The 27,617-nt window shown below is 47.6% G+C and overlaps 1 protein-coding gene across 1 annotated transcript in view; it reads left to right on the top strand.

The window, feature by feature from the left end:
* Window positions 1-27,295, top strand: part of TAL2 (TAL bHLH transcription factor 2) — a 29,355-nt gene extending 2,060 nt beyond the window's left edge. Inside the window, exon 2 of the mRNA XM_074569562.1 lies at window positions 26,932-27,295. Coding sequence (XP_074425663.1) covers window positions 26,932-27,295 — 364 coding nt within the window. The remainder of the gene's footprint in view (window positions 1-26,931) is intronic.
* The last annotated feature ends 322 nt before the right edge of the window (window positions 27,296-27,617 follow it).

A 27,617-nucleotide genomic window follows, 5' to 3' on the forward strand; every position in this document is an offset into this window, starting at 1 on the left:
GCTGTCCAAATGAAAAAGTAGTAGCTGATTTTGTTGTGCCTGCTCCCTTGAAACAGTCTTGGAGGTGCTGGCTCCCAGTGTTAAGCAGTTTGCATCATTTAGAATTCTCTCCCCTCTTCATAAGTCTTAAAGTCTGTCAACGCAAGAGAGAAACAGTTTCAGCTTTGTACTGTCAGTTGGAATTTTTTGTTTTGCACAGGTGAATGAGATGTTAAACGAGTAGCATCTGTTTAATGGTATGGATACCTTCCTTCTTTCCAAGGACTGGCTTGTCACAGTTCAATGACTTTCAGGAACTGAGTTCTGTCCTTTATTGCCCATTGGCAGTATTCTCTGAGTTTGCACAGCAATTCAAGAAATTCAGGGGCAGCTACCTCACTGTTTAGGCTTGGATTTTTTCTCTTCGTGTAATTCTGTCACACTATGTATTGCAGAACAAAATGCATGAACTTGGGAAACTGCATGCTGGCACATAAAAGACTATCTAGCACTTGTATTTAATGATCTACATCCTCTGTTTTGATAAATGGGCACCAGCAGTCGATTTACATCAGCTGATGAACTTGCTTAATAGTATTAGATTGCCTAATGATGACTTGTCCACTGAGGGTAGTTTTATTCATAAATGTCCTATTGATGGAGACTGCAGCAGAGCACATGAGTTATGAGCTGAATGAGTCTCATCAAATCCACTCCGCTGCTGTAATTAAGGGGTGTGGGTGAGAACTTTCCCCTTGAAAAAAGGAAGGCACAATGAAAGTTTTGTTCTTAAAGGAGGGAAATGAACACTGTTGTGTTTGTGCCTGTTTTCCTGAAATAAATCTTTCCTGCAGCTTAAAAGAGAAGTCTGATGTCTTATCCAGAATTTACTAGGTGAAATGTCACGCCTGGTGCTTTGCAGATTGTACTGCGTGCTCATAATGTTCCTCTGCTGGCCCTAAAACTTCTGAATAACTTCTTTTGTCACCAGAGTAATTAGCTTGAATGTTAGTTGGTACAATGTACCCGTATTTCAGACTGCAGGGGCATATTAGTATCACTCAGGGCAGTAATATGCCTGGACCATGCTGTGCAAAGATGCTCAGGTTAGTTGTGAAACAGAGAGCAGTTTAGAGCTATGGCTGATAACAAGCTGAATACGTAGTAACATAGGATGATGTTGTGACCAAAGGAAATCAGGTGGGATGTAGAAAGAGCGCTGGTATCTGCAGGAGGATTGAAATTAAACTTTTGTTACTATGTTCAGCATTTCAGTTGATGTGTAGGGATCAGTGCAGGCACTCACCTGTTACGGTGGTGGGCCAGTTGGGGAGCGTCAAGAGGAAAATAGTAGGTTATAGGAAACCACCTACAAGGAAATGTTGAAAGAACAGGGGTTGTTTAGGTTGAGCAGGATGTGGCAGGTTCTCCATCCTGTCCACTTGGTTAATAATGCAAGCAAGAAGCAGCTTAAATTCCAGCAAGGAAGATTGGACTGGACTTGTAGCGATAGAAGGAGGGGCAATGGTTTTAAACTAGAGCAGGGTAGGTTTAGGTTAGACATTAGGAAGAAGTTCTTTACAATGAGGGTGGTGAGACACTGGAACAGGTTGCCCAGAGAAGGGGTGGAGGCCCCATCCCTGGAGACATTCAAGGCCAGGCTTGATGAGGCTTTGAGCAACCTGATCGAGTTGAAGATGTCCCTGCTTCCTGCAGGGGAGTTGGACTAGGTGACCTTTAAAGGTCCCTTCCAACCCAACACATTATGATTCTATGGACTGTGGGGAAAGTTTCTGGAATTTAAGGAGAGGGTAATAGTTTCAGGAAGGGCATAGTATCTCTGCCCTTGGAGGCCTTCAAGAATGTGGTTGGTCAGTAAATGTCTGGAAGAAACAATGTGATTGCATGTATTCTTGCCGTTACCTGGAAGAGGGCCTGACTGTGTTTAGGAAATTATTTCCTTCATTCTTTTTTTTCTTTTGATTTCTTCATTTTCTTACTTCCGTGTGCATTGTTTTGTTTTTGTGACATCTAAACAGCATCTGACCTCCACAATTAAGCCTGCTGAGAGACGTAGTGGAACATCTTTATCTCATGAGCTATGGATAGTGTTAGCAGATGCTATTCTCAGAAGTTTAGTTTGCTGTCCTAAGAGTGATTAGAAGTGCTTATTTCAGGAAGTCCATGTTCGCTAGGTATCATTAGGGTAAAAGGTTAGAGGTAGGTATGGATGTCTAATTTGAGACAAAATTCCAGAATCACAGAGTGGTATAGGTTCGATGGTACCTCTGGAGGTTGTCTGGTCCAACCTCCTTGCTCCAGCAGGGCCACATACAGCTGGTTGCCCAGGACCATTTCCAGATGGCTTTTGAATATTTCCAGGGATGGAGACTCCACAGCCTCTTTGGGCAACCTGTGCCAGTGCCTGGTCATGCTTGCAATGAAAAAGTGTTTCCTGATGTTCAGGAGGAACCTCCTGTGTTTCAGTTTTTGCTTGTTGCCTCTTGTCCTGTCAGTGGGCACCAATGGAAAGAACCTTGCTCCTTCCTGTTTGCACCCTCCCTTCATGTACTTGTATGCATTGATGAAATCCCCCATGAGGCTTTGGTCAGAAAAGGAAGGTTAAAGAAAATTAACCCCCCCAATAAATCGTAGAATCATAGAACCCTAGAATGATTTGGTTTGCAAGGGACTTTGAAGAATTGGAGAGCTGTAGGTTTGACAGGTGGACTGTGAGAAGAATAATGAATTGGCTGGATGGACACATCCAGAAAGCTGCAGTCAACAGCTCAATGTCCAAATAGAAATCAGTAACAAACGCTGTCCCTCAGAGGTCTGTATTGGGACTATATCCTAATTAAGGACATTGACAGTGGGATTGAGTGGACCTTCAGCTGAGTGGGACAGCTGCTCGCTTGAGGAAACGCATGCCATCCAGAGGGACCTTGACAGGTTTGAGAAGTGGGCCAAAGTGAACCTCATGTGGGTTCACGAGGCCAAGTGCAAAGTTCTGCACCAGAGTGGGGGCAATCCCCAACAGCAATACAGACTGAGGGTCTGTATTTAATCTAGGAGAGAGTAGATTCAGATTAGATACAAGGAAGAAAATCTTTACTATGCAAGTGGTGAGAAACTGGAATGAGTTGTCTAGAGATGTTATGGATGCCCCATCCCTGGAAGTGTTTGTCAGATTGGATGGGGTTTTAAGCAACCTGATCTAGTGAAAAAGATCCCTGCCCATGACAGCGGGGTTGAACTAGATTGTCTTTAAAGGTGCCTTCCAACCCACACCCATTCTATGATTTTGTGATTCTATGATGATGTGGTTCTATGAATGCGGTACCAGACTCCACCCAAGGTTCTTGGAGTGATCTTGAACGTAAGAGAAGAGAAGGGAAGGGATTTTGCTGGGAGCAGTGTCTTCCTGACAGCCAAGAGCTTGGGTCCTGGAGCAAATCTTCCCATGGTGATGGATCTCGTTTAAAAAATTCACAGCTGGAATATGGCTGACAGGAATGACTTTTGGCAGAGTCTGTAGAAGTCACTGCCAGACCTGGCAGGCAGACTGAAAGTAGACTGAGCCTTACAGGTAGAGAAGAAAGCACGGCTGACATAAACATTCTGTTGGCCTTAACACTAAGCTAAGGTACTAGAGGAGGACAGCATACTTAAGTGGTGCTTGGTATTGAAGATCCCTTGGAGTGCTGCCAGAGTGAAACAGTATTCGGCATGAATGAAAATTTGGCTTGCTGGGCTGCCAAGTATGAAGGAAATACACAGCTATGAAGAAAATGGACCACTGAGGATGGCTTTACAGAGTAAGACATTGCCATCTTGCAGCTGGGTAAGGTGAAATGAAATCTAATGGGATGCTCTCTAAGCTCACATTTTGTTTTGGATTTTTCGTTTTCTAACTGTTACCAAATTTTTCCTTCTTCCAGTAAGAAATAAAGCTGACAGAAATGCTGTATATGTGCTTTTACTGTATAGATCTGTACAAAATGAACTTAAAATAGCTGGTTCCTGGAGGACTACTTGACTGTCATAGGATTAGTGCTGTTTGCTGTGTGTTCCTCGGGCCACCTTTTGTGTTGACGGGCACAGCGAAGTGAGAGAAGTTTTATAATCGGACTTGAGTTTTAGCTGGCATTGATTAAAAAGCCCAACAAGCACAGAACATTTTGGAGGACAGAGGCTTGAAATGGGTATCGGGGCACTCTGAAGTTAATAATGTGGATCTCAAGTGTTGGCCATGGCTTTACACGTGGCTTTACATAGTCTTCATCTGTGTGTGAAAGATTTGCTCCAGCAGCTGGAGGGAAGAGGCAGCAGATGCAGCTGGGATCCCCGTGAACAATCTGTGCTCTTCTGCATCTAATGCACCCTTTTATCTAATGCACGGGTCCCTTAGCCTTGACTATATCCATTTCCAGGATGCTGTCTGCCACTACATCACTGTCCTGAGGACTAGGCCCTAGACTCCTTGAACTCAGTGGCCCTGAGCCCACCAGCAGCCTCTAGTTGCCATGCTCAGCCTACAGGTGCCTTTTTCTGCAATACTGCCATCTTTCACAGGGAAGCTGTTAGTGCGAGCTGGCAGGGAGCAACTGGGAAAAATCAGTTATTCCTGAACTTGCTGCCCACTGTCTTGCATTAATGAACCTGCCTGTAAAGTGTCTAGGAAGGGGCATTTGCTGAAAGACCTTTGAAGACAGACTAAGAAATTGGTCTGTTTGGAGCAAGAAGAAAAGCCGGGGGTTTCATGGAAAGCTGAAGCCTTGTTGCAAATAATGTTTAAAGTGCAGTGAAGAAGAGCTGTGTTGCGTTGGGGAAAACTTGAGCAGGCTGCTGGGGCGGTGTCTACAGCAGCAGCCTGTAAACTAATTGTCATGCCTTGGGAAGAGCAGATTCTGCCCAGTTTTGGGGCGAATTGGTAAGCACTGGGAAGGGACAGAAAACATGTTGCTCTCCAGGCTGGAGAGCATGTAGCTCCAGGCTCTATGTACAAAAGCTGGGATGCTGGACAGAAAGGATACACTGCAAACTTGCAAGAAAAGGACTTATGTCGGCAGTGCCATACTGCCCTCTGGGCTCTGCTGCTTCCTCCCGTGGGGGGTTACAGGGAGCTCTCAGGGATTTTTCTCACGGGACCTGTGTCTGGTGTCCATCAGGACTCTCAGGTCCTTTTCTGCCGTGGTGCTTTCCATCTGGGCAGTCCCCAGCATGTGCTGGTGCCTGGGGTTGTCCCTCCCTTGTTGCATTTCATGAGGTTCCGGTCAGCCCATTTCTCCAGCCTGCTGAGGTCCCTCTGGATGGCGGCATGAATCACTCAGTCCTCCCCGTTTGGTGTCATGTGCAAACTTGAAATTCCAGCAGGGGCTCCCATGTGGCAGGGCATGTGCCATGGGTTGTCGTTCTGTACCAAAACCAGTTCAAGGAAGTTTTATGATGACTTTGTTGTGTTGCTTTGTGATGCTTTGTTGTGTATGAGTCCTCAAGAGTGGACTGATAACCTGGAGCACCAAAATTACACCCTTTGAATGATTGTGATGCTTCAGTCTCTTCGCTATTTACCAGCTCGGCCATTTCTGTTCCTACCACTTCAAAACCAAGATAAACCGAGTGGCCCTCCTTGACATAAAGCAACTAATTACTGCGTCTTTTACCCAGTCACCTCCTGTCAGAAAAGTCAAAACTCTTGAGTACAGCAGCTTCCACACAGAGCTACTGTTGAACTCTGTGGCCTCCCCTCTTGAGTTGACACTAGCCCTTGTTTATCGCTGCCGCTGTCCGGAGCCGTATCTCAGAAGCCCGCTGGGGCAGCAGGAGCATCTTCTGTTGAAAAGTCTGCGTGTTTGCTCTTTGGGCGCTTGTAATCATCTCATATTGTCAGCATTCAGGCTTGGTTGCCTGTTAGTAACAACCTTTCCAGCTGCACTGAAAGAGAGGGATTTCTGAACAAACACAGAACGGGAGACAAGATTAAATAGGTGACAGCCGGTAAAGACAGGAGCCAGGCCAGAGCCTGGGGGTTTTTAATTAATTATTTTATTTTGGGAAGCCAAGATACATTTGTGGCATGGGGGAGGGGGCCCTCTGTGACTGACCAGACATATGGTGCCTTATACCCTGGGGGAACTGTTTTTCTTTATCTGTACGCATGGATGCCTCCCAAACTTATTTTTACGTGTTCCTTTCCAGCCATATTCATAGAGGAAACACACAGAGATCCCAAGGTCTTGTCTATGCATGAAAAGACACTGCTTGAAATAAGTGACGGTATTCCCAAGCACACCCGTTATGACTGCAGTTATACTGGCACGCAGGCATTTATTCCAGAGCTTTAGCACTGGAAGCACATTCCGCACTTTAGCAGGAGAAGGGAGTAAACCAAGCACACACCTGCAATCTGAACTCACATTCTGGTCCACAAAGGAGGACTTGCACCAGTACAGATTATACTCCCGTATCCCCAGAGGTAAGGGGATGCATTGGGTTCTGGTGCATTATTCGGAAGAAAAGGAGGCAATTTTCTTGGTTCATGCTTTCTCAGCTCCAGGGGCTGACTTCTTCTGCAGCAGTGTAATGTGTCCTCTACCCCGCTGCGGCCAAAGGACATGGCTTCCCACCCTGCACTTGGAAAGAATTTCTGTGACTCATATTCCTAGGACAGGCAGGGAAAAGGATGTTAATAAGGCTTTTGGCTGGGAGTTTTAGGTGACTTTGTAGTGTTCTTGGGTGTAGGCGTTTTGCTCTGTGAGCCTAATAACGACATGCAACATACCTGGGAACACAGGAACACCACCAGTGAAGGAGCTTGGCCCCCACCTCCAGCAGAGACCTTGGCACATGCTGCCTGTAGCCATCCGCGATGACTTTCCTGCACTGCTGATGCCTTCAGCATCCTGTGGCTGCTTGCTGTAGCAACTTCTCTGGGTTAACGATGCCTCTGCAATGCATGCATTGTTTGTTCAGGAAAAGTACCTGCTTTTTCCTGATGAGATCAAACTGTTGCTCAGGGACAATGTGCAAAGACCATCATTAGCATCTTCATTACTGGTTCTTTTATGGCCACTTCATTACAAGCAGCTAATCAAGTCAGCCAATCAATCTGCTGCCCCTCCGCCCTCCTCAGACCTGCCTTTCCCTGTTGTACAGTAAAACTGTTCTGACCTAGGAGCAATGGTCCACAATATCTCCTGCAAGCACGCCAAGGAAGAGCCCAGAAATAGCATGACCTGTTCTTGTTTTCACTGCCCCATCTTCCAAGCCCTGCCCAGTATCACTTTTTTACTAATATCTTATCTGGCGGACTGACACAGAGCTGGTTGAAACCAGGAGCTGGATGCTTTTGATTGTGGTCCAGAGTGGTGACCAGACTTCCACATCTCCCATTTCACTTCTTGAAATAAGGGGTTTCAGCAGAACTTCCACTGAAGAGATACAAGGCTTTGGCCCAGGGGCCACACAAGCCCAGATTTCACCTACATATGGACCTGATATGGAGGAACCTGTGTTTGACACGGGACTAAGGCAACATTTGTGTGTGGTCACTGGTGCTCAAGCAGAGGGTTGGCATCCTTAAACTAAAGGTGTGAGTAAGACAGGGTTGTCCCTACTTGTAGTACTAATTGGTGCGTTTCTCCACTATGTTAGCAAGTGCAACGGTAGAAATGCTAATCCCTGCCAGAGTACTTTTTCTTGCTAAGGTCTTTCTGCCAACAAACCCTCATAGAAGTGTACGCAGCGATGGCAGTTGGAAACAACAGATTACACGTGTTAAGTGAGTTCGTAAGTGCGCTGGCTGTCAAAAGGTGGAAGAGCTTGTGTTGTTAATAGTTTGTATTTGTGTGACTCGCGATCCAGGGTGGAGTGGAGAGGGACTTAATCTGAACCATTGTGTGATACCTGAATAATGCCCAGGGTCTGGGCAGATGGGCATCTACCTGGTGGTGGCACCGTCCAAACACAACAGTCCTGGGGCTGGTACATTCCCGGATAATGCTGAAGGTGCTGAGAAGAAAAAGGGGAAAAGGGGAGCACATGGGGCTGTTCTAATAGTTTTCCATTATTCAGCAACGCTAATTAACAGCAAAATGCCTGATTAAGGCCCGTTTATGGAGAGAAGAGAGAAGACTGTCAGGGGTTTGGGAGTCCCCAGTACTTTGCTTGTTAGGGGCCATTTTTCTTATATTTGAAGGAAGGGGGAAACATGAAGTAGAGGGGAAAAAGGTATAAACTCCTCCTTCCCGATCCGATCGTTAGCTGGTAAAAAGAGGGAAGGCTGCTGATGCCAGCCCAGCTGCTCTGGTTTACACCAGAAGGGGCAAATCCAAACCACCCACCAGGTGGGCACTGCTGCCCTCCCACGTGGTGTGGGTCGGGACCACGGCTCTAGCAGTGACCAGTCGCAGCTGGCAGGTTTCAGGCTATTCTTCCTTGTCCCACCCAGCCCTCCCCCCACTCCATCTCATCCTGGGTCTGTGCTCCATCCCAGAGAGCTGGGACACAAGCAGGGAGCTTTATTTATAGGGGAAAAAAAATGTCAGCGGGGCGGGCAGAGGGGTGTGAGTGGAAATGGGCTGTGCTGATAAGCCTTCTGACTGTATTTTATTTTACTGAGGTTCTTAACAAATAATCTTTATGCAATGCAAACCTGGCTTATCAGGCTAATGCAGATTGTCTGAAATCCTTATCTCCATGGGCCAGTTAGCTGGAGTGATCCCCTTTTCACAATGAATAGAGAATGAAGAGCTGCACACAAGCCTACCCCTCCCTCCCTCCAATCATTGCCATTTACTGGCAGTGAACCGAAAGGCTCTGATTTCCAAACTCATAAATAACGCAGGGCTTCAGAGCTGAGCTGTCCTGTGTTTTGGAACAGTTGTTCAGCTGTGCAGGGAGCCTGAGTCGGCCGGGAGGGGCACGGGGGCAGGGATGGAAAAGGAAAAAAAGGAAGAAGTCCCTGGTTTGTTGCACCTTTCTGAGAAGAAGTCTATGTTTAAGCTGACTTTTAGCGCTAGAGCGATCTCCTCACATGCACAGATGCATCCCTTCCTCTAGCATTTGCCAGTGGACCCGGACCCTAACATTTGAATATGTTTCCTCCGTGTGCTTTTTGCTCCGTAGCTTTGCCCGCTGCGTGCTGGGGAGAAGCTGCTGCTATTTGTAGGTTGAAGATTTATGGTGAGAAACGTGTTTGCTGCTCAGGAGAAGGTTTTTTCTTCATTCTGTTCATGCTGTATATGTATTTTCTACACCTCCCATGGGTCAACTTTGTGTACCTGGGGAACGGATGGCAGCTAAACAGCTCTGCTGCCTTTTCTGGGGACAGAGGCATGGAAAAAAAGTAATAGCAGCTGTGAGGAAGGTTTATTGTTCTGGCTGCTGAGCTCTGGAGAATATATATAAAAGTCCATCCCTGGGAACAGACGATGGAGAAAACAGATGTTGCTGTTGTCTCTGTGTGTCTGTGATCTGTGAAGTTCTCCCTTCGTGGGACACCGTGAGATGCTGGATGTACTAGGTCCTTGCCCTCTTATTCCAAAATACAAAACAGGCCTGTACTGAAGTGACAAGACCTAGTGAAGAAGAGGCCTGAATTTTATGCACCAACATGTGCAAGTTCCCTCACCTCTATTTTGCCTCTATCTGTTTTGAATGTTTCTGCTCAAGAGGCAAGGGTCTAGACTCAGCATCTGGTGCAAGGGGACATCATTAGGCTACCGCTGTACAGAGAAATAAGGCTCTGTAGGAAGCAGGTTTGCAACAGCACACGGCATGGAGAAACGCTGTCAGTTCCTCATTCCTCTTGGCATCTGGGCAGATGCCAGCATCTACAATGAGTTTAGCAATAGAGATGAACTTCCTCAAAGCAAGAGTGCTTTTTTACCCCAGGATGCAGTTTGTCCCCTTGTATTGATATTAATTAACTGGTAAATCCAGGAATATGAATTATATCAAAGCATGGAAATATCTTGTCAATACGTCTACCACAGAGCATGGAGATATTGCTACCATATGGCGTACTGGACACAACATTGCACGACATGCTACATCCCACAGCTGCAATTGCTGCACATTATGCAAGCCAAATCACATCAGCCAGCAGCTGTTTCCAGGTAGCACTAGGGTTTGATCCCTGGTCTCTGTGCAACATGCAGCGAAAGGGCAGCCCTCAGTGCTGCAGCTCCTCGAAAGAATCCGCTCGGTGGAGATGAGGATGCACGTGCAGCTGGCACACACAAAGTCTTGTCTGGCAGGTGCTTCCCAGCTTTTGTCCTGGTGCTTTTCACCCAAAAGTCAGAAGTGGTTTCCCCTTCTTGCTTCAGAAGAGGAGGAGGAATTGGAGAAATAAGCGGGCAGGATGACTTCATGACGCTTTGCGATCTCCCTAACTAGACCACTGTGTAGCATTATTCACTCACGCTGCTGTTGGTAGGAGAAAGAAGGACACATAGCACTGCAAATCTGTTTAGGTGGTGTCTGTGAATGGCAGCTGTCATGCGGGTCTTCAGAGGTCCCCAGACAAATACAGCAGGCATCAGTGAATACGTAAAGGAACACCCGCATCTCCAGACCTAGCTGTGAGGATGGAGTGTGCTCCTGGAAACAAAGACTCACAATTAGTCCTCAGTGATTATACTGCAGCATTACGATTGGAGTATTAAATTTATTTGTGTCTCTTTCCTTCTAGAAAGTCCAGTTTTTGTTTCCTTGGAAAGCTCAATAAACTTTTATGGTTGCCTGGCCTTACAGACGTCCCTCTGTACAATGGAAAAATGTCCAAATTCTTCCTCTTTCCCTTGGCTTTCATGTGAATGTGTGGGGGAGGGTCCAGCTCATCCTAACTGCTATTTCTCCTCATCTGGAGACCTCTGTCCCCAGTTCTTTCCATTCTACAGTTAACACGATTCTCAGCTTGCAATTTCACCCCTTCACCATGGGTGGACGCTTGGGGTGCAGACCGGTTCTGTTGAAACCAGGAGCTGAACTCGTCTTGCCAGGACCTGAACTTCATCCATCTCACCATCTCCGTCTGGGAGAGCTTGACTCAGCCTTAGTCGTTGCCCTTATGTGCTGCTGAGTTTTGTATTGTGTCCAAGGAGTTATGGCATGTGCTTCCTCTTCTCTTCAGTATTTTTTTAGCCTGCCTGCTGAGTTGCTACAAGAGTGAGCTGCTCTCCTCTATGGGAGTCCTTGGACTGTGCTTGCGGGAGAGCAGGTCTGCAGGCTTATTCCTTCTCTCCTGAGCGTTCAGCTGGGTTGTCTGGGGGGTCCTGTTGCCCTTCCCACAGCTGTGACCTCTGCCAAGTCCCTGGATAACTGGACCCTGTGGCAGCTCGTGGGCAATAAAAAGATAACATGTTGGGTGTGATGCTTTGGAAGCCCTCGTCCCCATGTCACTGCGTTGTTCCTGGCGGGGAGAGGTGTGGGCTACTGCCTGAGAAGCTCTCTGGTGATGTTAGAGCAAGGGTCGAGTCTGGTTTGCTCCCAGGTGAGCACTGGGGAAACCGTGTATTTTGTTCTCGCATGTGCAGGACCCTTCTGCCCAGCTCCTTTCTGCGGCGGGTCTGGATGCGCCCCACTGAACTACTCACAGGGAAACCGGGATGAGCCACACAAGCCGGTCCTTTTCAGAGGTGATGGCTGTTCCTGATAATGCCAACTGGCTCAGCTTTCATTTCAGCTTCCTGAAGACTAATGCAGACAGATCAATTAGGGACTTGCACACAAGAAGCTGCAGCTCCTCAACCCTCCCCTAGATAATAATAAAAATATGCCACCGCTTTTCTCCTTCCTTGAAGTCCCCAGGAGAGAATTAGCTGGTGCTGCAGGTGCAGCCGTCCTGCAGGGTGGTGAGAGCAATGAATAGTAAGATTTTTAGCTCAAGCACACTAAGGCTGTTCAGCAGCCATTGGATAATCCTCCGTTAATCAGATTATGTAAATTCCTACTTCAGCATCCCTATCCCATCTCTCGTCCCCCTGCTCTCCAAGCTGGAAATAAAAGGCACTCTAAAAAGAAACATTTAAACTGCAAAAAGGCAGCGCTGCTGAAAGGGGTGGGCAGAGGGTGCCAGGAGGAGGGGCGGCGGAGCAGGGCTTTGTTTCTGTGCAGACGGGGGTTCCTGCTGGGCAGAGCAGCGGGAGACACCAGCAAATCGAAGGTCAGGAGTGTATCGTCAGTGTCTCAGTGCCAGGTTGAGGTGGGCAATGCCGGTGCATTCCTGGAGACCAGCGCTTTGCCCCGGGATGTTACTTTTGGTGCACGGAAGGAGCATCCCTGACCTCCTTGGAACACAGTGACTTCCTGCCCTGTCTTTTGCATTCATGATGTGTTATGCGTTTGCTAGTTTGTAGTGTTTCAAAGGGCAGCACCTCAAACAGGGTTTGTGGGGGACATGCTGTCAGCAGTCCGGACTTAGTCACTGAACACAGCTACCAAACTGAATGAAGGGACAGATTATCAAAAATGGCCATGGAACCTGTGTCTGCAAAGCTTGGACATGCAGGCACTGTATCACCTACAACCCGCACTTGTGCTTTACTGCATGCAAGGTAATCACATCCTCTGGCTCTGGGCTTCACATAGGATTATGTCTTCCTGAAACACTTATCAGGAGCCCGGGCAATCAGAACAGCATCTTACTCAAGTTTCACCAGTACTCAAAATGTGGCTTATGGCACTTACTTGGTCCCTGAGGCTGTCACATTTTCATCCAGGTAGGATTGGTAGGGTTTTTTTTTTACTAACTGGAGTAGAAAGCTGAGGAAGGCAAGAGAGGTCAGTTACAACTAAAACAGAGGATCAAGAGCTTATTTATTCCTTGTGCAGCCACTAAAAGCCTCCAAGAAAGCTGAGCTGACCCACATTTGCTGTATAATGCTCCTGTCTGAAAGCAATTCCTTTTGTTTGTGACAAAGATGAGGTTGCCTCTCCCATGGCAGATGCAACACACTGGAGGCGAGGTGTTCCACCCCAGGCAGGGTTTTTCACTGGGCTTTTGGTGCTCACAGATGAGCAGGAGAAATTTGTTCCCCAGTCCTTCTCCGCGCTGCTGAACACACATCCTGATCCTTACATCTCGTTCGCAGTGGGTAGGCAAAGCTGGCTACGAAGGGCTACTAAGAATATCGCACATACAAAGATCGGACCCTGCTGGTTTGATGGGTCAAGATAATCACAGGGCATGTCTTGGTTTCATGGGCTCAGGTGACACAGCTAGGGTGAAAACATGCTGATGTGTACATGAAAGACTTTATTGGTGTTAACGGAGCTGCTTCCCTGTGCTGTTACACAAGAGGATGGGATGCCAGCTGTGCAAGAACGGTGCTCGTGGTCAGGTGGGAAATGGACGTATCTACGGCAAAGACACTTCAGCGTTTATAATCCAGCCAGGAAGGTTTCCTTACATTCAATTCCACGTTTCTTTGAATCCCTGCTTTGAGTGATGATCATGTGGTGGCCTTATTGCTGCATGCAGCCTGGCTGAGCTCAGCAGTGCCCGCCGGTGAAAACGGCAGCTGCTGATCCTCTGAGACGACTGCCTTGTTTTTCTCTATTTTAGGTGATTTCCAAAGAACTTTTAATGTCTACGTATGTCTGTGTCAAAGGGAAAACAAGCTGCTTGCCTCTTGCCTCTTGCTTCCAGTGTAAGGTTTAGAGAAACATTAGGTTTTCAGTCTCTTTCTTCTGTGGCTAAACATTTTCTTCAAGGCTATCAGCCTATCAGCAAGTTTCAGCATTTAAAAGGAGAGGATTTTTGGCTTCTGGAATTAAGCTGAAAAGTGTGGCCAGAATTCAAAGCACCCCCTGATGTGAGTGTTTTGTTAACATTAATAAGAGATTCAATATGTTACAAAAAGCTTCAGATGATGGAAATTTAATATTTCAGCAGTCTGCATGCAGCTGCTGTTCTGAACCCCAAGAAGCCTCCTCCAGCTCGCTATATTCAAAATCTATTGATCTAAATTTTGATTTTAAAGGGCAGGAGCCCAGATGTGTATAATTGCTTCTTATTGTTCCCATCTGTAGTGCATGGCTCTGAACTCACAGCAATAACGTGGCTGTGTGCTTGTGCTCTCTTGTCGTCCTTTTTGTGTCCATCACTTTCTGTGTGCTGCTTTCATCAGACTGAAGGCGGTCATCCCACGAAGGGGGAAAATAATTTGAACCCAGGCCCATCTTCTGAAGCCCCTCCCCATGTTTAGGCAGGATTCTCTTTGATTTCCTGCTCATCTGCTCTCAGAGATTTGCCGGAGAAAGACAGGGTTTGAGGTCTGTCCCAGTGTTGAAACACAAATGGTATTTTTTTCCATCTGACCATTACTATTTCTTGGAGGGTCTTCTGTCGGCCTTGGAATGTGTAGCAGCAGGATAAAGCCTTTTGCTCCTGCTTGCATACTGCACCATCACATAGGGCAGAATCAGCTTTTTCTTCCTTTTAGGAAGAGGAATAACTAGGGTTAGTAGCCTAGGATGTTTTAGGGGCTGCAATTTAAATACTGGCATGCCAAATTTCAATAAGGAACATGAGAAACCTGGTTTTGAGGATGTTCACACTTTGCAGCCACCCACATGTTCTTGACTTCTTCAAAGTGGCCAACTCTGACACCTTCCACTTTGCCGAGCCACACATGTAAATGCTGTTGCACGAACGAGTGACAACGCAGGCAGTCTGCTCCTTCATCCAGGTCTGCTCCTGGTATCTGTGGTGCTGGGGCAAGCTGACGAGCTGACCAGAGTGTGGCTCCTCAGAAAGCGGGTGCACTAAATGTGAGTTCAGCCCTGCCTCTGGTCCCACTGGGCATGACAGCGGAAAAGCAGAAATACAGCGTCCTCGGAAGGAGGTGCGTACCCATCCTACCTTCAGCCTCAGTTCTTACTCATGAGAGGGCTGAGGCTACATTTTCTTTTCTCTGCTTTCGTTTCATCAAACGTGCTGAGGAATGTCTCTCTGCTGGGACGAATGTATACCTGCTGGCAGAGAGGGTCTGCACCGCAGCGAGGGCCCGCCAGCACTGCTGCAACAAAACGGTGGTTTCTGCATCTGCAGGCACAACAGCTCTACACCCTTAGTCACCCTGTTTGCACATGCAGTTTCCCCATCTTCCTCCCCTCTTTGGTGCTGTAAAGGCACTGGGACTCTACATTCTGAGAGAAGTTATCTGAGGAGGGAAAATGTGGCCATTACATGTGCAATGTCAACTGCAGTCTGGAGGGTTCTTGAGTTCTTGAGTGCAACTTCAAGAAATATATTGCTTCCCCTTGACTTTTCATGAACTGATAATAAACCAGACCTGTTGCAGGTAAGGAACTGCCCCAGACTCCAAGGAAACTGTCAGGATGGATCCCAGCAGAAATTTTTGTGAGGAAAAGCACGCCCAGGGTGCAATATTGTTTTCACCGCTCTTGGTCCCCTCTTGCCACTGGCTGACCTACACTATCCTGGCAATTATGGATTGTTCTAGGGAAAAGTAATCCCAAGACTGCAGGGATATATTGATAACGTATTCCCCCTGCTGCTATGTCACTGCCGAGTATGGGAGGAAGCTGGATGAGACCACTGCGGTTCATCGATGCCAAGTAATCACAGTTTAATGGGCAGCTTAATAAAGAGGCAGTGAGGCAGACCCTCATGGACAACCCCTTCAAAGCAATCTGACAGGGTGGAAAAGACCGTTAAAGTTGGTGTAAAAGTAAGCATGCCTGTGCTACCTCAACAGCATTCCCAATGACTTGACACCAGTGCTGGCTCAGCACCCGGGATGTCCCTCCAGGGCCTGACAATGGGTGGCCACGTGTCCCAACAGGGCAGGAGAAAGTGTCTCTGTGCTTTCAGCAGACTCAGAGCTTTGCTGTAGTGGCTTCTCAGAGAAGGAAAGAAGGTGGGGCTGCAGGGTGCTGGGGGATGGTGGGAAGCAGGGGAGTGAGGGGAAGGTGCGGTGCTGCTGGGTGCTGCAGGTTGCACAGCCTCAGCTGGGCTGCCACAGAGGTGTTCAGGACAAGCAATTCCCTTGAACAACAGAGGGAGATGAGGAGGCCTTGGGGCGTGCCTGAAACACTAAAGAGACGTGCTGGTGGCTTTTCCGAAGTACGTGGGAGGCTAGGGGGCTAGGATGTCCCTGTTTCTTCTCATGTTTCTGCAGTAAGGCAGATTTCTCGCCGTGAGCCTGTCTCTGGAGAGGGCACGGGAAAAAGCTGTATCTGACAGCAACAGGAGCAGGATCCAGCTCTCTTGCATGGATATGTGCATGAGACAGAATAGCAGCCCATCCAGCCCTTCTCCCTGCAAGGACAGACACTTTCCCGGCTGTATATTTTATGGTGCTTCGTCTGGCCAGGTTTTGAAAGCCCTAGGCTGTATCCAAGCAGTCAGGGATAAAGGGCTCCAGCTCCCTCCCCTTTCTGGACCGGCAAGCCCCCTTCCCGCTGTGCTGGCTGGAGCTTCTCAGGGCAGATTGAGGGTAAATAATGGGTTGGAGGAAGTAACAGAGAGGAGGGGCACTCTGCAACTTTCCAATGTAAATTACATGGAAATTAGGCTTCTGTGAGGCCAAAGGCCCCTCCGGAATAGGGCCTTTAGTTAACATAACACTTGTGCTAAATGAAGCGGTTGACACAGCTTTCAGGCTGTAGTGCCGCTGTTAATTTACCGTGTGAAAGGCCTGAACCTCCAGTCGAGCTCTGCGGGGAATGACTTGCCCCGGCGGGGACCTGGGGCTCCTTCTCCCCAGGGAGCAACTGCATCATTCCACCGCTGGGTTGATGATGATATTTATGGGGTCAATCCTGCTAACTGAAACATTTGCAGTGCTTTTAAAAACCTGGTAGGTGAGCCCTACCTAGCCAGCTTGCTGTTTCGGGTGAGGTGGTCTGGGTAAGAGCTGAGCTTTCTTGGGGCTTGGCAGAGGAAAGCCGTAGAGTTGTGCTCAAAGCTGCCCTACCCTGGATGCAGAAGTTCTCCTACCCCGTGCCCATAGTGAGGTGATTAGCTGGGGCCCCTCCTTCCCCATCCCCTGTTCCCATTTAGTACCTTGTCACTCCCAGTGCATGAGTAGGTGCCTTGCTCCTTTTCTCCCTGTTTATTCTGGTTTCCACCCAAAGCAAACTCCCAGCACCCAATGGAGAAGTGGATGCAGGTGCAGACGAGGTTGTATGGGTCCCAAAGGCTTTGTATGTTTGTAACAAGGTTACACCCTTGTTGGCATCTGCCCGGGGATCAATTTTGTGACTATTTTCCTATGAAGAGAGCTGCTGCCCAGGGGGAGGGTGAGGCTGGACAGACCAGTCTCTGTCGTGGACACAGAGGCATGTGCTCCAGTGATGGAGACGGTGTTAGTCCTCAATTTTTGTTTTTTGCAGTCAGATGTGAGCTTGCTTGCCGGTTGTCCCTGAGCTAAGAGGAAGTTTTGGGGCCACCCCATCAGCAGAGAAAGAAGTGTCTCTTTTACTGACCCTGTGTCCTAGCCACAGGGGTACGGAGTTGGCTCATCTCTGCTGTAAAAGCATGAATTAAACCTACCTTTAGTGCACTGAGTGGACCCTGAAGTGAAGGGCAAGCTGGTAGGTGTGTGAATTCACACCTGCAGCCTCCTGTTGTCAGGCGGACTCAGGCAGAGGGCCAGGGCAGGGCTTGGGGCAGCCCTGAGACCGCAGCAGCTGTAGCTCTCCTCCAGGCTGAAGAAGGTGCTAAATGACAGAGGGCTTTCCCCAAAAAGAGGTAGTGCAGGATCAATTTGCCTGCACGTGTTCAGCCCCACAGCCTCACCGCACTTACTGTCAGAGCAGAAAGGGAATGTACTGCTGAGGAATACAATAAATACACCAGCCTGTGCCTCAGTACTGAGTTGTCTTAAAGGTGGCTTTTGAATGAGCACTGCATCTCTCTCTCTCTGGAAACATTTACAAGCTCAGGGCTGACTAAATAAATTTAAAAAAATATCCCTCCAAAAAGAAGAAAGAAAAGAAAAAAAAGAGAAAAATTAAATTCTTGCCACAAGCAGTTTCCATCCTTTCCGGCAAAGTGCACTGGACATAGCCGGATTCCCCCTAAGACACGGTCTCAGCTACCGCCCTGTACCAGCCACAGAAAAGGGCAGAGGGCGAGTGGTGAGAAGAGAAAAGGCAGGATAGAGAGAATCTCCTGGGAGATGCAAAACAAGCTCCCTGGATTGCTGGGACTAGTGGTGACACGCGTCAGACAAAGGACCTGCTACTCTATAAATGAGGCAGCCAGGACGGGCGCGGGGCTGACTCCAGCGAGAGCAAGCTCTGCAGCCAGGCTCTGCGAGGGCAGTCGGGACAGAAAAATAGAAAGCATCCGATTCTCCTGTCCGTCCACCCGCTGACCGGCTTTCAAAAGCCACAAGCACCTGTGACCAGAAAAGTAAGTGACAACGGCCTCTTCTACGTCGTTGCCTCTCCTCTTTTGGGTTTATCTTGCAACTTTCTTAGGAATGCCAAAGTTTCCTCTCAGAGCAGGGAACACCCTTAAAGCAAGGAATTTCTGCAACAGCCTTTTGCCACCCACTGCACTTTTATTTCTTATCATAGCACCTCTGAACCTTCTCACCAAAAAGTTGAGTAAGGCATCTGATCTGACAAGCAGAACACTTACAGAAACGGCCACTTGCAGGTGGCTGCGTTTAATCAAGCAAAGGAACCGTGTTGCCCTATTTTTCAATTTTTGTGCCTGGACTTTTCAAACTCTTGGTGTCCACAGGGACTCGGTAAATAAGACCTCATGTCAGGAGAAATCATTAATTGGCTATACTACTTTTGAAAGAAATGTTGATGCTTAGATAAGAAGCAAACTAAGGTGATTTTAAAATCACTGTTCCTGCTATTCCTAGATTTTCTTACTTCATAACTGTACAATTACACACTAACCAAACTCATTTATGCCACTGCAAAGTGCTGTAAATCAGAGTTATTGCACCGATGCAAAATGATTACACAGAGCATCTCAGACTTTCTGAGTTTAGAACTAAAACTGAACAGAATTCTCCAATGGTGTTTGATATTTAAAACAAATTATTTGCAAAAGCACAGATAATCATGCATTCATTAGACTTTACTGAATGCTTATGCATAGGACTGTGGAAATCCTATGACTGTGTCAACAGGTAAAGATGTAAAGAAACAGTTTTAAATTCCAGTCCTCACATATTTAAATATTTCACTACTGTTTTATTGGTCGTCTGTCTTACAGCTGATGCATATGTAAAATACATAGGCATTTGAATTTTGCTCAGTTCAATAGTTGACTTAGGAGAAAATGCTTAGCAATTTTATTAATTTCAGTTCTGCCAGTAAATAGTCATAATTCTTAGATTTGAAAAAAATTTTGGAAACTGCCAATCTAGAAGATGTTTGTATTTCCAGGGCTACCCTATTGCATAAAGCTGTATTTGCCTGAGAAAGTTAATAAACAATAAACCAAGCATTTTTCTGAAGTAGCTCTCTCTATCTTTCCTGATTTCCATATAACAGTGTAGGACGATACCTAATTTTTAGAACCTTTTTCCACCACGAGTTTCTATATCATTTCCCAAAAAACAGCTAAAATAAATGCATCTTGGTTTTACTGCTGCTTACATAACTTACAAACTAGATTTACTTACATAAATCATTAAAGTAGTTGTGATATGAGCAGCTGATCCAAGGAACTAAGTGCTCAGAGGATCAGCATGTCAGGTGGGAGGCATGGGGACTAAATGCAGCGGTTGAGGCAGGGGTGATCTCCGTGCTCATCTTTCTATCAGGCATAGCACCACTGGGATGACATCTAAGGGAAAACAGGATTGCGGTCCTTGTCTTGCGGTGGTTTGTATCGCACTTTCGGAAGTCATGACTTGCTGTGGTGGTTACATTTCTCAGTGCTTGCGGTGACCTCTAGTCTTAAGCACACCCCAGTTAATTCCTGGGGTGATGCCATGGTGGTTGGTAGACTGGTTTTAACTTGTTTTTGGTAGGAAGAGAGGGCACTGCATGCCGCTATCAGGATGCTGTCAAACTTTCAGTCTTGCTTTTGCTGAAGTCAGAGAGATTTGCTATCAGAGGGCTCGCCTGGATAAAATGCAAAAGCAAATACTATCTGGGGTTCGTATCCAAAAATAATACAAGATCTGATGCAAATGTCCCTTACAGCACTGGCTTTTCCCTTTGCTCCTAACAACAAGTCTTTGCTGAGTTGTGGGACGTGCAGCATCTGCCCCCCCCCCATTCTTTACACAACAGATCTTCAGTCAGGAGGATGTGGGCTTTCCTACACATGCAGGCAAGGCAAGGAAATTAAAGCAAATGGACACGTTTTTGCTATTAACAGTTACCTTACTGCCTCGTAGTGGCAGGTGCAGAGAGAGGCATGCGGGAATATGTGCTCTTATGAGGTGGGAGAAAATATCTGTGTGGAACAGGGTTTTGCACGCTAAGTCTGGTAAAAAGAGTCCCTGAAGAGCTTCCAGAAGACCGCCAAGCTGCTTTTCTTCTCCGTGTCAACCCTGAAGTACAGGGATAGTGTCTGTATGTAATATTCAGGAAGGTAATTGGGCAGAGGCTGTTTTTAAAGAAAACCCACTGGAACTGTAGTTCAGACTTTGACACAAGAGGGCCTTACTGGAAATGGGACCACGAGGACAGAGAAGCACAATTCCAAGAAAGACTCTCAGGTCTTGTACAGAAAATAGCGCAAGTGCAAGTTTAGTGAACCAAAGCTAAACCTCCTGGCAGAGTGCTCCTTTCTCAGCTTTGCAAGCTGTCATGTCCATGCCGATACACCAGACCTCCATTTAGCAAAATCTGTCGCAGCCCATGAGCAGGTTCTTTGTTTTGCACAGACCCGTGGATAATTCAGCTTTACTGCAAAGGAACATTAAAAACATTGACAAGAGGGGAGCCACGGAAAAAAAAAAAAACCATACCAAAACCACTCCCATGTGCAGGGCTTCCTTGAGTAAACCTCTTGATCGCTATGGTAAGTCCTTAGCTCCACATTTTGTGCACTCCCAAATGCCTGCTGGGTGGCAGCCTATTGCTTTACAGACCTACCTTTCCTGAGGCAGCCTTAGGGGACGTGACGCCAGGGTGCCCAGGTTATGAAGTCTGCAGGCTAGGCTGATTTCTCAGAAAGCAGCAACCTCTGTCCCTCGCTCTGGATCTGCCCCCTCTAGGAGGGCAACCGGATTACAAAGCTAGGCAACCCAGGGGCAACACTGGTTCAGGTGGAAAACTTGCCTTTTGAAAAACGTGGTCATGTGTATACTAGTATCCCCAAATGTGAAGGCTGACTTGAGCTTGAGACCTTTACACAGTTGCTTTTGAAGACTGCAGCAATTTCCTTTTTTTTTTAAGGCTCAACGAGAGCACAGTGTAGCTGTAAATGCTGCCCTTAAGACAGGAGGGCTCCCAGAACCAGAGATTTCACTGCGTGTGTTTTGTCCCAGATTTACAGACTCTAAAAAAGGTAAATCACTCTGTCGGCACTGACTGATTTTTTATAGCGCTTTTGCTGCTCCGCTGCGCTTTGTACCGTGGTATGGTTGTTAGGTACCACTCCCGACAGAGGCACGAGGCCGTGAAGGGAGCCCATGCTTACTCCTGAAGTAGCTGCTCTTCCCACATCTTATTTGAAATAAAATGAAGTTTCCCTGCAGGTGTTAGGAATTGTCCTGCGAGGGCTGGGAGAGGCTCTCCTCTGTCATTACACGAACGCAGCACCCACCAATGCTGCGCAAGGCTGGGCCACCATGTGCTGGTGGCTACTCTAAAACACCCACACCCACACCCAAAAATGCTTTCCTTTCCACAAACCTTGCAGCTGAGACAAAAAAATTACAGGCAGGAAGGACACAGAGGTGCAGCAAAAAAAAAGAAAGAGGAATTTTCCTGAGGCAAAGGATATGAGGACAGAAGCAGATATGAGGACAGAAGCTCAACTCCCTGATTGCCAGCCCAGCGTTCATCTCACTGCACTGCGCTCCCTCCTCGTGTCCTTGTCCACCAGCATACCTGTGGGATTCCAGGTGGGACACACTTGCGTGGGGGCATAGTGCCCAGATACAGGGAGGCGGCCATGGAGACAGGGGTCTGAGGAAAGCTGGGAGGGAAGGGCCTGCACCCAGATGTGATCATAGAATCATAGAATGTGTTGGGTTGGAAGGGACCTTTAAAGGTCACCTAGTCCAACCCCCCTGCACTAAGCAATGCTCTTACAAGCATTGTCCCCTCCCCTCTTCCTTCCCCTCCCAGTCCAAGGGAAGTCATGGCAGTTCGAACAACCGTGCAGCAAACAGAGCATGGTTCAGCTGCAAAGAGTTTGAGCTTATTCCTCCTAGGGGGTGGGGGGTGGGGGAAAAAAGGTCACACGTTATGGATGGGCAGTGTAATGTCTTGTGACATCCGTGCTCAGTCTTCCCCTCTGCATGGAGCTGAGTCCCACGCTCTGAGGCTCGCATGGAACTGAAGAGGGAAACAATGAGCTTCCTCTTTCTCCTCTTCTCCAAATCGCACTGATGCGAAGTGAACAAAGCGTGGCAGTGAGGAGTGATAGCTGGGGAATCTTTGCTCCCTGTGGTAGATCAGGCTCACAAGCACCTGCCTGGTACGGGGAACAGGCACCATCTGCTCTTCTGTTGCCATTTACTTAAGGGCTGAGGGGACTTCACAGAATCCAATGCACTGTGTTAAATAACCAATTTTAGCAGGCACTGGGTTTCCCCGGTGGAGTAACAGCGTGGCACTGCAGGTTTACTAGAAGCACGCCAATTCTTGCTGGCAGCAGGCATCTGCTGTCTGATTAAGATTTGCAGGAGTAGGTCTCCAGTGGCCAGTTTTAACACGGATTTAGCTTCACCGAGGTCAAAGGTATAACTTGAGGGAGGAACTTTCTCATCCGAGATCTTTATTTAATAGCAGCCTGCTAATTATGACTGAGTGCTGGGCTCCCGGCGAGTCCCCTGCCAGCCCTCAGACATTAACCGCTGGCTCAGGGGCCATTTGCCAGGGATGTCCTAGCAGAGACGGTGCTTTGTGCCTGAGCTGCTCTGCTGCTGCCGGAATGGCTTTTGCATAGAGAGGCAGTGAGAATTGCTACTACCCAGGGAGAGATCTTCATCTTTCCCATTGTTTAGCCTTTTGTCTGGTGACACTTGCGGCTGCACTAACCACAGACAGTATTTTCCCCCCCTCCCATTTTTGTATTTTTCAAACGGGTAGGCAGGGGTGTGCGTGTGGAAAGAGCTTCAGTTATCCGTTTGGTGGGTGACGGGGTTCTGTTTTCTCTCTTCCTGGCTGTTGGAGCAGATTCACTGCTGGGCTGGGGTTATTTCTTTGCACAATTCTCTTTACACACTGCAGATGTGGATCTTAGCTCATGAAACTGTGCTTACCCACCGCTGCTGGATTTGTCTTCTTGATCTGAGTTAAATCCTGTCCTCAGCGACAACATTTTGCCCTTCAGAGTAATTCCTCCAGTGGAAATGGTGTAACTTTCCAGATTTACATTCCTGAGAGCAGAATTAATCCTCTTGAATTTAAGCTGATGTCTTCCTGGGTTTCTTTATTGTCAGCTAAATGTGGCGCTGTTAACATGTGGTTACGGGAGATGACCAGAATGCACAAAATCCAGCCTTGCAGGTTAATGCAATTTATCTGTCCGTGATATGTACAAACGGGTGGTTTCTGCACAGATTTAAAATGGACCAGTGGGATATACGCCACACACAGCCACTAGACAATACATATTTTATACAGTACACCACAGAAAGATAGAGAATACATTGATCAGATGTGCAACATTAGCTAAGACCTGAAGCTGCAAGTAATAGCATATTGAAAGTCAAGCTTGGTGGGGAGGGCTGGGCAGAAGGAGGGAACAGGAGGAAGGGAATGAGACAAAACTAATGGAAATCAGATCCCTTGTCAGTAAACTCACTGCATTTTAACTGGAAGGTGCTGTGGTTACAGAGAACGAGAGGGATGTGTAGGTGATGATATGAGAAAAGAATCTGTGCTGAAATATTACAGTTAATGCAGGATTGGACCAGGCTTGTTTTTCTCTCACGTTTCTAGCCGAAACTCTGAGCACAACAACTGGAAAACCGCAACAGTAATGGGAGAAAGGAGAGAGGAATTTAAGGTGGAGAGATGTACGGAGGTGGATAACACCTGAAATGAAGATCCCAGTAGAGCTGTCAGTGCAGGAGGAGGCGCTGGGGGAGGGGAGGAGCTGTTATTTGCTGATCTTGAATAAATGTCAGAAATGCAAACACACGTTTTTGAAGTGTAAAGCAGGAGCTGATCTCACAAAGGCATCTGTTTGCTGACAAGGCTTGTGACCACAAACGTAGTGTTGTCCTTTCCAAAGGCAAGAGAAGACAGACAAAGAACGCATAGCATGAAGGAGTGGGCTGGGGTTATTTTTCCACTAATAATACTGCTAACAGGACGAGCTGACATGTTCACAGCGCCAGGGCTGGATGCTAACCTGCTTTCCTTCGCTGGGGCTGTCTGCAGCAGGGGGAAGAGGAAGAGCAGACCCTCTGTTGGTATTTGTAGCTGAGGTGTAAGCAGGCGCATGGCAAACCCAGACCCGCTTGCCAGAATTACAGTGCAGACTGAGAGGCCTGGCAAAATACAATCCACCCCGGCCCATTAGAAGAAACGAGGAAGCTCAAATAGCTTTCCCTACATTACAAAAAACAACTGCCTTTGTACATGGATAAATTTGTTTCAAAAAAACAACAAAATAAAACCCCCCAAAAAAGACCAAACACCAAAAACAGAAGGGAGAAAGACAGAAGCAGGTGGTACTCTGAACTTCACATGGATCCAAGCAGCTGCTTGGAAGAATAAAACTGTAAAGGCAAAAGTTTTGCCTTTGGGGAGTGAATGTGCCGCAGTATAGAGGAGCACGGGAAGACAATGTTTAAAATCCATATCACTGATGTGGCGAAGTTCTGGAGTTCTTGCCAAAAAGGTACATGTTAGCTGTTTCAGGTAGGTGCAAAGTGCCAAGTAGATTTGTTCCCATAGCACAATGCAAAAGTAATGGTAGGAGAATAATAAAAAAAGAGTGCTACAGTCCCCTTTCAGATCAAGAAACGTGACTGAATGTAAGTCTACAAAAAATACGAAAACCCCTCAGCCCCTCGAAATATGAGAGTTTGTTTTTTAAATTAGACTTCCATGAAACAAGGACATTTTGATGAGACAACTTTCTCGTCCCTTGAAGGCAGAGTAGACAACTGGGCCTGACAGTAATTTCAGGCTTCTACCAAAATAGAAATGTGTTAGCTCTGTAAAGGCTATGACCGAGAGGAGCCTGGGAGGTACAGGCGGCATGAAGGTAGCCATATATAGTACACATGGGTGCATCTTTATTAGCTGCATCTCTGACCGAGGTCTCCAAACACGGCTCTGACATAATTTATGAGCCTGTAACTGTGTTTCCCTCATGACTTGTAGTCACTGCTGGACTGGGGCTTGAAGGAGCTGGGAGGGAACTTCCCTGTCTGCTACGCACGTCTTGTCTCATTGCCAGGGCACCCCAATTAACCTCCAACTCACAGCGGGATTTCTTTATTCACCCGCACTGTTACCACATAGTTTGGTGAACCCTGGGCGTCTTGCATGGTATGAGGCTGCTTCATACAGAGATGGGATCACAACTGGGCTGTCACCCCAAACTTTCCCCTTTCTGAGGGTGAAGGGTGCTATCACCCCCTGCTCCCCAGTCTCCTGTGGGACTGCTGTAGGGTTGGGTTTGCCAATGAATGTAAAAAGCTGAGGTTTCCACATGCATGGGAGGGTAAGTGGAAACATTTGTCCTTTAGTCTCTTGGCTGCAGATAGTTTTTCCCTGCTCCAACTGTCTGTGTGCCATTGGCACAAAAAGCAGCTTCAGAAATGGAGAAATGAGTGTCTCCTGCAGGGCTGTGGGAGAGAAGGGAAGACTGTCTCCAATGGCGGTGGGAGCAGGGTTAGGACAACCCCAACAGCTTTTGATTACCTTTCCAGTAAATCGGATTTAAAATTACCCTGTGCCCCTTGCACAGTGCTCTTCTGTTGCCAGGTCTGCTCTGGGCACTGTGTTCCCTTTGCTGCCCTGTGAGGCAGGGAACACCTAAGTGGATGTTTTGGCTGGGATGCCTGCACGTTTTGTAGGAATCACACTTTCCCTCTGCAGCCTGCACTCATGGCACTTGTGGCTTAGTCTTGGCAGCTCTCAGAGGCTAAAGCAGAAGCCTGAATGGAACAGACTGAAGACTCTCTGCCACCAGCAGTGAGCAGTCAGTGTGGGCTGGGCAGGGAACCAGATGGTTGCTTCCCTGGAGAAGCCTCCTGAAATAACCGTAGACATGTGCGCCTGTAGTGGCTCACTGAAGGCCCACGATGAAGGTCCACCTGGCTTAGCTCCAGCCACGAGTCACGAAGCTTGGGGGAGTAGCCCCCAAGAAGGTGTGAACTGGGGGTGTGAAAGCATGGACGTGTTCTGCCCTGGGCCTGCCTCTCTGCCTGCCTTCCACTGCAAAAAGTGCCCAGGTGTCCTTCATGCAGCCTGGCGGGACACTAATGCATTAGCTTTTGGGAATTCTGCTGCATGGGAACTCTCAGAAGCTTAGACAGGCTGGGCTCTTAGCAGCACCAAAGGGTTGTGTGAGGAAATGAATTTACTCCTTTGTGAAGTCCTTACTGAACTGTGGCAGCTGGTTGCAGGTGCAATGCTTATGATCGTGGCTGCGAATGGGGCCATGACTTTAGAGATTGGGGTGAATCCATGCAGAACACACAGGACAAGGGCATCAGCCACAGGTGGCAAAAATTAGAAATGCCTAGCACCATCACTATGTGCTTGCAGCTGGCCCAGAAGTTATGGTGCCCCCAGAGCAGCAGCCTGTGTGAAAGCCAGGGGTATCTAGCATTCACTCCCATCTCCTTTGCTTTGCAGCACCTTGAGAATGACAAGAAAGATCTTCACCAACACCAGGGAGCGATGGAGGCAGCAAAATGTCAACAGTGCCTTTGCCAAGCTGAGGAAGCTCATTCCCACCCACCCGCCAGACAAAAAACTGAGCAAGAATGAGACACTCCGGTTAGCTATGAGATACATCAACTTCCTAGTCAAGGTCCTGGGAGAGCCAGGCCTGCAGCAGACAGCAGTGGCAGCACGGGGCAGCATCCTGGGGTTCTTACAGCAAGCCCCACACTTGCAAAGTATAGAGGAGCTGACTTTGATTGAAAACTGTGGTGTCTCCTCTCCTGGCATGAGCAGCAATATAGTAGAGTGCTGGTCTGAGACATCATCCCCCTAGCAGACAGAGACATGCAGTCTTGTTTTTAGTCTGATAGTCACCCTCTTTTTGCAGAATCTGTGGGTTGCTCCTCTGTGTACTGTGATTATTTATTTATATTTATTACTGGTTTATTTGGTACAGATTTTTATTTAATAGGAAAGGAAATCCTTGGTCAGCCAACAACCTGTAAGACCAGACAGAACTCGTAGCCTCTGGGAACTTGGAAGGACTCACTGCTGTCACAGCAGAGTCCAAGCCAGAAGGGCCTTCTGCTCTGATCTCCTCCGTAAATCAGGCCATAGAAATTCATCCAGTGTTTCTGGCAGGGAAAGAGATTGTT

This window comes from Larus michahellis, chromosome Z (genome assembly GCF_964199755.1).
Source record: "Larus michahellis chromosome Z, bLarMic1.1, whole genome shotgun sequence".
NCBI classification, from domain to species: domain Eukaryota; kingdom Metazoa; phylum Chordata; class Aves; order Charadriiformes; family Laridae; genus Larus; species Larus michahellis.